This window comes from Manihot esculenta, chromosome 7 (assembly GCF_001659605.2).
Source record: "Manihot esculenta cultivar AM560-2 chromosome 7, M.esculenta_v8, whole genome shotgun sequence".
NCBI lineage: Eukaryota > Viridiplantae > Streptophyta > Magnoliopsida > Malpighiales > Euphorbiaceae > Manihot > Manihot esculenta.
Window position 1 is genome coordinate 2,754,415 of NC_035167.2, and position 14,829 is coordinate 2,769,243.

Genomic DNA, 14,829 nt, shown 5'->3' on the forward strand with positions numbered 1-14,829 from the left:
AATATAAACACGTTTAAACGAATCAATTAAAAATTTTTTAAAGAATTAGATAATTTTTAATATTTTAGGAAATGCAAATTAAGGACTAATTTCATAGAATTTGAGCATGACAATTGAAAGAATTTTTGCTCTATGGAATCAATAACTGAAATAGATGTTATTTTAAGGCTAATTTGATCTGAATTAAATAATTATTTGATTTATTTTTTACCTTTTTAAATTTTAAAAGGTGTCAATGAAAAAAAAATTGACTAGGACTTAAATAAATATTTTAATTATTTCTTAAAAGTTTAAAGAGATATTTCACCTAATAAATACTATTAATTAATTATTACTCTTCTCAATAATAGAGAGTGTTGTATAATATATTAGGTCATATGAAGGGGAATGGATTGGATAAGGGCCAACAAAAATTGTATCAATTATGAGGATAAAATTAATACATTTAGTAGAACAACATTAAAATACTATAATTATATAAATAATTTTCATAATTAAGTTTTGATATATGAGAGAATAGAGAAAGAACGGCTCTTTGGTGGCTGATGCCTTTATTTTCTGTCGATAGAATTCCTGATTAGGAGTTAGCGGTGGAGTGTGCAATATTCGGTTTAAATTGAAAAAATTGATCGAATTGAATTAATTTTAAAATTCAGTTTGGTTTTTTATTTAATTCAGTTCGATTCGATTTTTAATTTTAAAAATTTTAATTATTTTAGTTCGGTTCGGTTTTAATCAGAAAAAATTGAAAAAACTAAACCTAACCGATTAGTGATAATAATATGTTATTTTTAATAATACAGAGAAATTAAATTATATTAAAATTAAAATATTTTAATTAAAATTTAAAATATTAAAAATAAAGTTTACAAAATAAAAAATTTATTAAAAATCGAAACCGATCAAACTGAACTGAATCGAACCGAATCAGATCGGTTCGGATCGATTCAGTTTTTGACTAAAATCAGTTCGGTTTGATTTTGAATCGAACTGACCGAATGCTCACCCCTAATTAGCAGTATTCGGTTCAAATTAAAAAAAATCGATCGAACTGAATTAATTTAAAATTTTGGTATGATTTTTTATTCATTTTGATTCAGTTCAGTTTTTAATTTTAGAAATTTTGATTATTTCAGTTCGGTTCAGTTTTGATCAGAAAAAAATAAAAAAAATTAAACTGAACCGATTAGTAATAATAATATATTTTTTTCAATAATATGGAAAAATTAAATATTAAGATTAAAATATTTTAATTAAATTTTAAAATACTAAAAATAAAGTATAAAAGATAAAAAAATTTATTAAAAATCAAAATTGATCAAATCGAATAGAATCAAATTAGTTCGATTCAGTTTGATTTTTGATTAAAATCAATTCGATTTTATTTTCATAAATACCATACTTTTAATTTCCAGTTTATTTAATTCAGTTCAATTTTAAACTAAATTTTAAACCGAATCCACGGAAGGCTCATCTCTATCGCTGATTACTTTATTTGGTTGAATTTTATTGGGACTTTAATTTTGATTTGAACTCTGGTGCCGCTCTTTAATAGTATTTCATGGTGCCGCTCTGTAATAGACCGAAAATGCCAAGGACTAATCCCTAAAATGTAGATGTTGGTGTTGTTCAAATTTTTGCTTTTTGGCTTACTCTTATTGAATTTTCTCGACTTTAGATCAATTTACTTCGAAATTCTCTTTTCAGTTGCATGCCTTTTTTATGATTTGTGATTTATAAAAGAATCAAAATAAACATTTCCATCACATGGATTATCGACTAATTATATTATATGCTACAAAATGCGAAACAAAGTTCTACATCACAGGTAGCTTTTGACAAGTTCTTCTCTAAATTTTAAAACTTATATTCTAACTAGTAAATAAAAAATTATTCGCTACGACCAGATGTATGTATTTTTAAAATGAACACGATATAGACTGTTTTGTAAACCGTATATTCACCGGAGATAAAATTATCCTCGGCGCTCTCTTCTAAACGGTTTAGTATCAGAGCCTCTCAAACTAAAAGATCTAGCTCGAATTCTCACCATTCTCAAACACGGGCGGCTGATGGCTCGATCACTTTCAGCTTCGGCTGATGCTTCCCCATCCTACAAAAAAACCTTATGGTATAGAACAAACCAATTGCCAGTTTCTTAAATATCCAAAACAAAAGTTTAAGGACAAGAAACAAGACAATAATCACAAGGAAACAAACCCAGAATACAACATAGTACAAAAGAATTTCATTGTTGAATCTTTCTTGCTTCAACCCACCACCACTCAAGCTGATGGAGATTATGTAAGTAGCAGCTACAAAAATCACTGTACTGCACATGGCTACTAGCAAAATCCACATAGAAATCTTGTTTCTGAGAGGAAGAACAGTGAGCAGAAAGATTATGCTTAGAGATGCAGAGAAAGAGACTGTGTTGCAGATGATGAATTCTTGGCTGTTGTATTTGTTGATACAATTTATTGCTAAGTTTCTTGCCTGGATTATCTTTTTGTTTATCATTGCTTCCTTCATCTTCCCAAAACTGCATTCTTTTTCCTGGGAATGTTCTTTCCAGAGTTCATCTGGTGGGCTTACTGCAGCTTGGAAAGCCATGGAAGCTATGACAGTAGCTACGATCATTAAGTTGCCACGTGTCTTCTCCAGCCAATTAGCTTGGTGATCTTGTTGCTTAATCTTCTTGTTAATGGTGGGTTTTGGTCGATCTGCTGTGGGTGCAGTTTCTGCTGTTTCTTCTTGAATTTGCGTGGTTCTGGAATCTGACACCTCCATGATTGATCTCTGAGAACTTCGTTACAGATTTTTTTTTTTTCTGGTGGAGGGTTCTGAATCATAGGCTTATAAGTTTCAAATGTTTATTTCAGATTTTGTTAAGCTTATTTAAAAGGGAAAATTATTATCTAGTTTTTGTGGGAAGAGGAAATTCATTGATGTACATAGTTTGAAAAATATATTAAAATATTATAAAATTTTAAAAATTTTATTAATTATTCCTTTTATTTATTTTAACGGTTAGGTATTTTAATATTTAATTTATATAATAAGAGAAAAATCGCAATAATTAATTTTACGGTTTAAATTTTTTTACAATATATAATAATTAAAATTAATTAATAGATATTTTTTAAAAATTTTAAAATATTTTTTAAAATTAAAAAATTAATTAATATATTTTTTATATCACAGTAATTATATAATAATTTTCTCATATTAACATGACCCGGTCTTCCAAGCAATTTCTATCGATGAATACTGGAGAGAAAATATCAAATTTAATTTTTTTTATTAAATAAAGTCATTATTCGATAAATTTTAAAAGTGTGAATCGCATTTTAATTAATTTATTTAGCTTTATTTTTATATTTAGTTTTATAAAAACGGTCTGAAATATTTTTAGATAAAAAAATAAAATTTAACTTATTTACTTTACTATATAATTTAGGACAAATTTACCCCTTTAACCATACTTTTCCCAGGCTTCTGGAGATGTTGACAGAGTCAGACAGACACCAACTGTATCTTCTTTACAGTTTCATTAGATAAAAAATTATCAACATTTGAATAAATAATTTGACTAGACCAGCTTATATTTTCTGAGGCAATACTATTAAGCATGTGGCTTTTTTGTTAAAAAAAAAAAAAAAATTCTCGTACGTAACTCCTTTTGGGTGTTTCTCTTTCAGATTTTTCTTTTTTTTCTTTTTTCCTTTTTTTAAGTGATAATGGTGAAGGGTTAGTGTGTGAACCAGAAAGTATAGTCTTCTAAGAAAATTCTAAGTAAATTACTTTGACGGAGACTAGCGATCAAGTAGAGCGTCTCTGGTTACATTGAAAATTCATACATTTACGAGAGTAACGCTTGGATAAGGTCAATGATTATTAGATTAAATATTTATTTTTACATTTATATTTTTTTTTTTTGAAATAGGAGTTGGGAGAGTCGAACCTTAAACTTTTCAAGGTTACATACACGTTCCACCAGGCTAAGCCTTGAAGTGCTTATATTTATATATTTATTATATATATTTTATTTAATTTTATATAAATATTTAAAAATTAATGATTATTAAAAAATATTTGGCTTAGTTTATACTTATATGGTATTTATAAGTATTCAATAAAATAGACTATTATATATTTAGTTAAAATTCTTAATTGATAAATAATTAATATATTTAAGGAGTTCAATTCATCCATTTTTATTTCTTTTCCCTTATTAAATTTTATTTTTAAGAATTACTTTTATTATTTTTTATTTTATTAGGATGACAAATACATATAAGCTAACTCCCTTCCCCCTGCACAAAGTTGATTTTTAGCAAGCAAACCAAACGCTTCAGCATGTTCATCATGTCACATCCAATGATATAAAAAGGTTTAAAAGTTTGAACAATTGTGAAAGCATGCTGGAAGATATAAAAAGGTTTAAAAGTTTGAACAATAGTGAAAGCAAGCTGGAAAATAGATCCATGTCCGCGGAATACGGTAAATCAGTGTATGGAATTCAATAAATCAGAATAGTTAATACGAAATTATTAAATAATTTAAATTAATTATTTTTCAAATCGACGGAATACAATAAATTAATCAGTGCAACAAAATACAGTAAATTAAAATTATATATAATAGTTAGCACGAAACTACTAATAATTTGGATTAACTAATGAAAAGTGCATTCAAAAGTTAGTTACATAAGTTTGAGTTAGAAAAGCCACTCGAGATATTAGTGAATCACAATATTTGAGAGTTCGGTCTTGGTACAGGCCCACCCGTATAAGAAGAGATCCACCCGTATAAGAAGAGATGGAGCCGTCCGAGATACTAGCGAACCACAATATCTGAAGATTCGGTCCTGGTTTAGCAATTATATCCGATTCAGTTGCGACGATGACCTGTAAATTTAGCAGGGAAGAGTGTGAAAGCCAACTGCTTGCTTGTGGAAGTGGAATATGGTAAATCGAAATTGTATATAATAACTAGCATGAAACTATTAAATAATTTGAATTAACCATTTTAAATCAAATGGATTTAAAAGTTATTTAGGTAAATTTAGCTCGGACCGGACCGTTTCAACAATATCCACATACAAATAAAATAAAAAAGTCAACACGGTTAAACATGCACATGTTCTCAAATATTTTACCTTAACATATAAATAAATATACATCATAAGCTATAGACAACCACAAAACACCTTCAAAAGGCAAAGCAGCAAACTGGAAAGTCAAGCAGAGGTTTCCAGAATGTGTCCTAAAAGAACTCTTTGCAACATTCTCTCAACAGAAAAGAAGCAGAAGGCGGCAAAAAGCATAGAATTTTTACAATATGATCACATAAGACAACAGTGTTGAAGAAACTGCACATGCAAAGATTTCGTAACAGTTGCTAAGTGTGCAAAGCCATGAATAAGTTCTGCTTACGCGCATGCTCCGGAATAAGTCGATTGACGATGTCTGGTGGTATGCCTGAAAGCTCTGCGAAATACAATGGCAGAGCGAAATTTCAGTTAAAATGCATATGTAGGTGATGCATTAACAAATCCAAGACTATATTCCTAGAGTTGAAAAGACATGAGAGAATTGGATCTTTCTTTTTAAAACTGACCTTGAGGTTTAAAATTAAATAATGGAGGGAGAGGACGGCCATTGGGAAGTCGAGTCTCTGGATTTCTCAGTTCATCAAAGAAAGGGTGCACACAAGCTTCCAACTGTTGTGCCAGAATAACAAATAAAATTGATTAATAAATTAACATTACCTCTCAGGAAGATAGAACTACATAATCATGAACTCACAGCAGTGCATCTCAAATTGGGAGAGTACTGAAAAAACCGACAGACAAGGTCCACTGCTTCTGGGGGTAAACGCTTTTGGAAGACCTAGCATATGAGAATAATGTCAGAATGAATCTCAATAGCTTATAGAATTTTCACGATTGTGAATAGGGATTACTAAGCGCTGACAAAAGGGTTGGAAATACAATGCAGATAAAAGAAACAAGTGCAAGAAATACAAGGAAAATAAAAGTTTCTCGCTGCTTATTTTGAAAACCATATCTGGAAAATACATGCAGCATAAAAGATTGCTGATAAATAGTTTGATACATAATGTTTGTTGCGATTATTTCCTGGATTTAGGTAAGCTAGGAGCCTGTCATTTGAGTTGGAAGTCTTTCACTATGAAACTTGACAGCAAGTCCAAACAGGACAGCTGCCTTCAAATTCCAGTTCTTTTCCAGGTCACAGGGGCAAACCTGGTCAGATCAAACTATGACAACATATAAATTCCAATTGCATCTAGAATAGATCCAGATAACATATCTAAGAAATCATATGTAAACGTAGTATGTTGCTTCTTGTTAGTCAAGCATTCACTTTTGATTGTGAATTCCTACATCTAGGTAAAGTAGGAGCAGGTCACTTGATAAAAAAGTAAGTACTTTGCTATGAAACAACAATGAGTCCCCAAGCGAGCACCATGCTTCCAATTCAAGTGCCTTATGCAAGTCCTATAGCAGCTAAGCCTGGTGTGATTCAACCCAAGCTTTTGATGAGGATTAGGTCAGCCAAAAAAGCACTCGTTTTGAAAAATTTTAGGCCTTAAAACATGTAGAATCCCAACTTAAATCATAAGAATGCATTATTTCAGCAGTGTTTATTTTAAGCTCAGATGGCTGCACAAAAATAAGCAAAGGATTTAAGAGTATATACCTTGTGCCATGGGTGAGGCTTTATTTGCGGAAACTTAAATTCGGTGTAGTTTGGATTCATGCACTTTATCTCCTCCCTTGTTGGAGTTCCCAAAACCTTAAAAAACAACACAGATTTTTGCTATCAAGCACTCCCCTATTGCAGTTGAAACAAACTCTGGTTTCAAGTTCAAATTGGGCTAATCAGACATATTGATGGTGAAACATGAGAAAGATGAGCATTTTGATGTGAATTGCTTTCTTAACAATTCAAGTTTCAGATTGGGCTAATCAGACATATTGATGGTGAAACATGAGAATGACGAGCATTTTGATGTGAATTGCTTTCTTAACAATTCAAGTTTCAGATCCATGCTTTCTGTGCTCTGTTTGCGTGGAGAAAAATAGCAAAGTAAATAATATAACCTACAGTTACAAAATGCATATTCCACATTTAGCCATAGACTATCAAAATACATACTCGTCTAGAGAAGATAATAAATAACACCTCTTGATATCATTTCCAGAATAACTGAATTCAACCCAGCAGTAAAGTTTAATAAATGACTTGCAGCCTTGGAATTTGGATGTACAAAAGCTTGATAAAATAAGGCCTTGATTCAAAATCTAATTCTAGATCACACAGTAGAAAAGGGTAAAATCAAAACATTTCCAGAAGCACATCAGAATTGAAAGACAATATCACCTTGATGATCTCAACTAGTTGGTCAACTCCACTTTCACCAGGAAACAAAGGCTGCAGAATCGGTTGGTACAAGGAAAATAGTTAACATGAAGTAGCAAGGAAATGATGCTCATCAAAGCAAAGATGCGAGTGGCAGAAGAGAAGTACAAAGAAATGGTATCTGAAGTGTGTCAAACTACCTGCCCAAGTAGCAACTCGGCCATCACACAACCTGTAGACCATATATCAATGGCAGTGGTGTATTCAGTAGCGCCAAATATTAGTTCTGGAGCACGATAGTACCTTGAGCAGATGTAAGAAACATTGGGTTCTCCTTTCACCTTAAAAAATGGCAAGGAGAACATACTCAAGCAATGAAATAAGAAATCATCATTACTCATCACTGTTCCTTGAAAACTTACCAGCACTTTGGCACTACCAAAATCACAAAGTTTCAGTTGATGTGTGCTTGGATTCACCTGAAAAATGAACTAATTTTTTATAACAATAAAAGAAAAGGATGGAACAACAAAAGTAGCAGTTAGGGCACTCCAAGCCAAGGTCCCAAATAACGAGAGTTCTTATTTTGCCAGTATAACACGGGTTCCAAGATAACTCAAATACCAATTCCTTCAGGGGACAAAAATATAAATACTGAGAATGCACCTATCTCCCCACCATCCACTGATAAGGAGCATCATAAGGTTTATACAAGCATCTCAAGGTTAAAAGATAATGGGTGACATGCCAGATATAAAACCAGAGACATATAACTGGCATAACTTATGAGTTAAAGCCAGCAATAGCAAAAACAAAGCATCACCATGAAGCTACTTATTTGTGTAAGCTGGAAGGATAAGAAGAGGGTAAGATGAACATGCAATAACTGAGTTACCCTCTGAACGATCCACGTCAACAATAAATTTGAAGGTTCTTTTGTGCTTAACAAACTAGGAATGTGCTAATAGGGGATCTCAAGACTTTAGGAAGTCAAGCCTCCAACTTATCCTCTTCAAGCGAGTCAACTCCAAGTTATACCCAAGAACCCCAATTATTGTAGCTACATCCAGTCAAAATATAGCATAAATTGTATTTATTAAAAGAAGAAAGAACATATTTCTGAAAATCAAGCTTCCTCATTTTAGAAAGGTAATATTTGTTATCTATTACAATAGAAATTACAACATATTTATACATGAGAGACTGTATCTAGAAAGGAAAGAAAATCAAGCCTATGATCATGCAATCCCTAAAATTAAGGGACTAATACATCTATCAATATTTACTTCCTATATAATATATTTACTTCCTATAACCTATAACACTCCCTCTCAAGTTGGAGCATAGATGTTAATCATGTCGAACTTGATACATATATAATCAACTTGGAGCATAGATGTTAATTATGCTCAACTTGTTACATATATAATCAACTCGAGTCCCATTTAGAGCCTTAGTGAACTTAGTGAAGATATCTCCTAATTGTTTTCTAATTCGGTTATTTTCTATTGAGATTATCTTTTGTTGGACATTCTCACGAACAAAGTGACAATCAATATTTATGTGTTTAGTCCTCTCATGAAATACTGGATTTGAGGTAATATGAATAGTTGCTTGAGAAAAATGATAGAACTCTGGCCTCCTATTTTATGGATTTTAAAAGAGTGTATGAGAAACTTAATGTCTTGATGCCTTTTAGTACAAATATGAAAACTCAACAAGCTCAACGAGAGCAAATGACCGTTATGAGCTTCCTTGCAGGTCTCTCTCCAGAGTTTGAGACAGCTAAATCTCATATTCTTTATAACTCTGAAATATTATCATTACATGATGGTTTTACTAGGGTTTTACGTACAGAACCTCCAATCCAAAAAATTAAATCCATTCAATTTGTGTTTTGTGATTTTAGTCATCACAGGAATTACCTCATCTACGGTACTTTTAGTTTCAGTCATGAGAATAACCAACCCAAAACAATAGAAATAAAAGAAATATTGAAACAGATGTGATCAGTGCCCAAACGTGAACAGTACCAAAAACGCCTCCACCCAACACCCAGACGGCAAACGAACTACAGATCTGGCGAGGGGGCTGCGAGGTGACTCCGACGACGGACAAGCGATGCGTCTCCACGCGTTGGCGAGTGGGACGACGTTGGAACCTTGTTGCAGTGCGTGAAGAGCACTCACCGGCCGAACACAGGTTGGCTCTTCAAGGCAGTTTCGTCAGCGCTCTAGCATTCTTCCTATGTGGGCGGTGAGAGACAAATGTTATCCTAGATGGATAATCCAAAAGAATAGGAGTCCTAAGTGTAAAAAAAAACCTTAAATCTCTACAGGAGAGAAAAAATAAATCTCTATGGGAATGGTTCTGATACCATGTAGAAAGATAATATTTGTTATCTATTACAATAGAGATTACAACATATTTATATATGAGAGACCGTATCTAGAAAGAAAAGGAAATCAAGCCTATGCTCATGGAATCCCTAAAATCAAGCAACTAACATATCTATTAATATTTACTTTCTATATTAACATATTCGCTTCTAATAACCTATAACACCCATCATTGAACTCAACATTTTCCTCAAGATTGACTATAAGTAATTCAAACTACATGAAGAATTCTTTAAAATCGAGCTGTTCTCCAAGTTCTTTAAAATAAAGTTTTTTACAATATAATGCATAAATTCAACCTCTATTTCAAATTGTTCAAAATAAATAATAACAATAATAATAATACATATGAAGGTGTTGGAATTTGATGACTTCTTAGTAAAACAAGAAAAAACATGAACAGGCCTGTGGATGTTCGTGGTTTAATTTGCAAGTAAGCGACCCAACTGGACACGATTAGGATGTATTTTGGTAGTATATAATCGGGTTTGGGAAGGCTTCAAAGTTTGAAAATATACCCATGGTAGGTTTTGATCGGATTTGGGTTTTGTGTATTGGATATCCATTATCCAAACCCATTTATATAAATAAATAATTAAATAAATTTTATAATAATGTTTACACTTTTACACACATATTACATATGAAATAAATAAAATTCAGTATTTTATTTGATTATCAAAAATTTTAAAACATAAATTAACCTTTTAAATTATATTTTTATGTAAATTATTAAATCAAAATTTATAAAATTAAACATTTCAGGTATTTTTCAGGTGATATAATTGAGTTTGGGATGACTCCAGGTATTGAATATATTAAATGGGTTTGGGTTTGGGTTCAGTTTCTGCGAGCACCCTACCTACTACCATCCCTTATAGCTCTGTTTGTAAATTGATGTTGCTGACTATGACAAGCAATTCTGCAAATAATGAGTTTCAACTTCATCCTCATTCTCAACTATGATTTTTCTTTTTCTCAATTCTTTTACAGTCTCTTCTTTTACTATATTGAATGCAGAAACCCTAATACATTAATTACTTAGGATCTTTAACCATAAAATATTTAATATGAATAGAAAATGTATCTAGCGACAATAGAAATTAAATGCAAACATTTTCAAATATCCCACTAAAATATTAAACCAAAAATCAAAGCGAAAAAGTCTTACCAGTAAATTCTGAGGCTTGATATCACGGTGACAAATTCCAATGCAATTATGTATATAAGCGAGTGCCCTACAGATCTGCATCCAAAAAAAGAAACAAGAAATTTAAAACAATTTCATAATCACTATTACTATTATAAGAATTTATGGTGAGCTGTGCTATCCCAACACAAAATCATTATTGCTATGCCTTGACAACCCACAGTCCCAGGCTGCATTCTTGTGTTGTTTGCGAAACAAATTTAGATATTTAAAAGGTAGACCTACGGAATTGTGTATGGTCCACTTGATCTTGAGGCAGCCCTGCACCAATATTCACCAAAAACCAATCCTAGGCGTAACATGATACAGTCATACTATGGTGAAAAACAATGACACCAAGTTCAAAACTATTAAGAATATTGATAATAAATAAGAGTGATGAGATCACGAAAAAAGCAGATGATAATAAATAAGAGTGACGAGATCACGAAAAAAGCGGACCTAAGCTGTCAACAGACAATTGTATTCGTCAATTCCTATAGCACACAATAAATAGAGGTCTAAAATCACACCAACAATCGATGGCCTCACAAAACCCCAGTTAGAAGAACAAAAACAAGAAAACCCTCGGTTAAGAGAATTATGTTGCCAATTATGTGAGTGAAGTTGTCCACCCATGTTCTCCCTCATGAAACTACTACATTCATTCAATTATGAATCAAAGAAGAAAAGCTTACAAATTCATACCTACCTGATATGTATAGAGTTTAACGTATATCAAAGGCATCCTTTGGTGGATCCTGCTGTAGTTCCTTGCAATACGATTGACAGTTTCAGGAACATATTCAAGTACCAGATTTAGGTAAAGCTCTTCCTTGTCAGTTGTTGAAAAGAAACAATGCTCAAGGGAAACGATATTTGGATGATCTAACATCTGCATAATCTGTAACTCTCTGTTCTTGTAACGCTTGTCTTGAAGAACTTTCTTGATGGCAACAATTTCTCCGGTTTCCCGGCATTTAGCCTAAAAATATATTTAAAATATTTAATTATGTAACTTATTGAGAGAAAAGAGTTGGTAACTAATTAATAAACCGCTCTACTTACTTGGAAGACAACACCGAAAGAACCTGTTCCAACCACGTGCTCTGCTATATAACTTCTTGTCTGTCAACTCAAACAACACAGGTTTTAGGTGTAAACTAAACATTCACTGATTATGATACCTCCAGTATAACATTTTTAAATTCCAGATTAAGTTCCCAACCTGTCTAGGACCGTTTCGACCACCAATAGTTGTTCTTATGACATGTCCTGCTTCTGCACCCACACCATCAATTATATCTGGTTCACTATCCTGCAACCAAGAGAAATTAAGGGCCAGTGCAACTAAGCACAAATTTTCATAGTTATGCCCACTAATAAAAAACAGAGTACACTATTCTCAATTAAGTGAAGTGCCCTTCTAAGATCAAACTGCCATAGAACCACTTTGCCGAGGAGTTTCCCACTATAGGAGATGCTCAAAGGAACAGATTCCAGTCACTGGATTGCTTCAACAGCTTAAAGGGAACTTTAGAACATGAAACTATAAATGGAAAACAACTTTTTTAAAGTCTATGAACTTACTCTGTCTTCATCATGGTCTGTCTTGTCCCTCAATCTCATCTCAAGCATCTCTCTCCCCAGCCAATCAACAGAACTTGATGAAGAACTCTTGAACCCATTAACAGACCTAGAACTTCCAACCCCTCCATTTCCTAGGCTGGCAGACGCCATAATAGTACACGTTAGAAGTATTACAGTTGCTAGTATTTATCACTCTCGTGATAGTTTGCAGTTCTGCCTTCCATCCAAATCCAAACACCTATCTTCCTAATAGAATTACAAAATTCCAAGTCAGAAACAGAACGAAAATTAAGAAGATGGATAGGGATGCATTCACATAGCATTGCACGTCAACAAAAAAAAGGGGGAAGTAAAATATAATCATAGAACTCCATAATTCAGGTAGATTTCAAATCATAAAATTCCTAATCAACGTTACTATGCAGTTAAATAATTACCAAAAATATCAGCAATAGGTTTAAACTCAATAAAGCTTTAGAGAGAGAGTGAGAGAGAAATCATGCACTGAAATTGAATTCAACTGTTGTACGAGACTGATCAGATCTAAGTCGAAAATAATTAAAAATTTCTTAGTAAAATATCAAACCCAAATTCAAATTAAACCCACCAAAAATACTATGAACAATTGAAAAAACAACATATAAAAATTGAAAAATAAAAATCAGTAATCGATTCATTTAGTAAACAAACAATCAAGAAAAGAAAAATGCATTGTTACAAATTCAAAACAGATCGATAAGCAATTATCTTCATCTTGAAATCACGCTAACCTGGAAACGATTCAAGAAAAAGCGGAAGCACATTTCTAGCATTCGAAGCTCCCGATTTCGAAACAACTACAAGCGAAACTGTGATTATCGATCAGATTACTAGGAGGAGGAGTTGAAGTGTGAATGCATTTACTGAGAATTGAAGATTTTGCAATTTTTTAAAATTATTTTGATGATTTTATGGTTTTTCAGTTTCGAGTAAGTGCCGACAGTAACCTGACAGTGTTCAATCATCCCTTGTTTCTGACATGAATGAAAATAGGTCAATGCCTCAATTTCCTATTTTATTTTTTTTTACAATCTTCTATTCTTAATTTTTTATGAAAAAATAAACTCACTAATTGAATGTTTATTTTAAAAAATATATTAAAATATTTTAATGTTTTAAAAATTATATTAATTAATCCTTTAATTAGTAAATATTATAAAAAATTAAAAATACTTTTAATATAAAAAATTTAATGAATAAATTATTTTAAAATTTTAAAAAATTAACTAATAAATTATTTAAAATTTAAAAATTAAATAATAAAATATTTAATAGTTAAAATTAACAATTTTTAATTTTTAAAATTAAATAATAAATTATTCTATATTATAGGAATTTTATTTTTATTTTTTAAAAAATATAATTTTTAATTTTTTTAGTATATATACTCATTATTAGTTATTTTACTTATAATTATTTTATTTTAATATAATAAAAGTTATTGTTGTAAAGTTTTATTCTTATTAGAAAAATTTTAACACTTTTTTATTTTGATATTTTATTTTAATAGTATTAGAATTTTAAATATCATAAGGACAAAATTAATATGTTGAAATTATTTTAAAATAATAAAATTTGAAATGCTTAAATTGACTTAATATATCTTGTAATTTCAATTTTAATTCTTATTTAATTTTATTATTATTACTATTAAAACAAATGTAAAATATATAAAACTTTTTATTATCTATTTAATGTATAATATATTATTAAAAAAAATCCAAACTTACAATTATTTTTTTAAAATAAATCATTTTACAGAAAAAAAAAATTGAACTCTTACAGTATGTATTCTTTTTTAAATGACAATTTTGTAAAATAAAAAATGAATTTTTTATTGTAAATATGTTAATTAATTAAAAAATAATCAATTAAAGTATTTTTTGGGTAAATTTCTTAATTTAAAATTCGGGATGATTCCTAGATTAAACAAATTGAAAGTAACCCTAATTGAAACTATGGAAAATTATAACTTTTATGTGAATTAGGGTTTATTTGTGAAAAATAATAAAGGAATTTCTAAAGAGAAAGAAGTTTAAAATTATTATAAAAAATATATTATTTTTATCCCGAATCAATATGAAATTTAATACACTCCTTACATCTAGATTATTAAAGTGTAAAATATTTATCAAAAACTTAATATTAATGGATAGATTCTAATACTATACTAACTTTAAACTAGATTTCACCTGTCACGGTCTCGCATTTTGACAATCATTTT

The 14,829-nt window shown here is 30.7% G+C and overlaps 1 protein-coding gene across 2 annotated transcripts; it reads right to left on the minus strand.

The window, feature by feature from the left end:
• Nucleotides 1-4,590: 4,590 nt before the first annotated feature.
• On the minus strand, nucleotides 4,591-13,598 carry LOC110619390 (shaggy-related protein kinase kappa). 2 transcript variants are annotated; one of them, XM_021762809.2, is made up of 14 exons: nucleotides 13,337-13,598; nucleotides 12,567-12,812; nucleotides 12,205-12,294; nucleotides 12,045-12,104; nucleotides 11,689-11,961; nucleotides 10,959-11,033; nucleotides 7,811-7,867; nucleotides 7,589-7,729; nucleotides 7,410-7,460; nucleotides 6,726-6,821; nucleotides 5,811-5,894; nucleotides 5,623-5,725; nucleotides 5,439-5,492; nucleotides 4,591-4,910 (listed from the first exon to the last, which is right to left on the minus strand). In XM_021762809.2, exons 2-14 carry the CDS (start codon nucleotides 12,714-12,716, stop codon nucleotides 4,894-4,896), a joined length of 1,251 nt encoding a protein of 416 aa, XP_021618501.1. In that variant the 5' UTR covers nucleotides 12,717-12,812; nucleotides 13,337-13,598; the 3' UTR covers nucleotides 4,591-4,893. The 2 variants fall into 2 exon arrangements, with proteins under 2 accessions (XP_021618501.1, XP_021618499.1); XM_021762807.2 differs by lacking the exon at nucleotides 4,591-4,910 and having other exon boundaries at nucleotides 5,144-5,492.
• Between the last annotated feature and the right edge of the window lie 1,231 nt (nucleotides 13,599-14,829).

What these genes read in the sequence shown, in the direction of transcription:
- LOC110619390 (XM_021762807.2), bottom strand. Translation starts at nt 12,716, where the DNA reads ATGGCGTCTGCCAGCCTAGGAAATGGAGGGGTTGGAAGTTCTAGGTCT. An exon ending in AACTAGTTGAGATCATCAAG is followed by an intron (nt 6,822 to 7,409) that starts GTGATATTGTCT and finishes TTGTTTTTTAAG; the next exon opens with GTTTTGGGAACTCCAACAAG. An exon ending in AGCCTCACCCATGGCACAAG is followed by an intron (nt 5,895 to 6,725) that starts GTATATACTCTT and finishes CTCATATGCTAG; the next exon opens with GTCTTCCAAAAGCGTTTACC.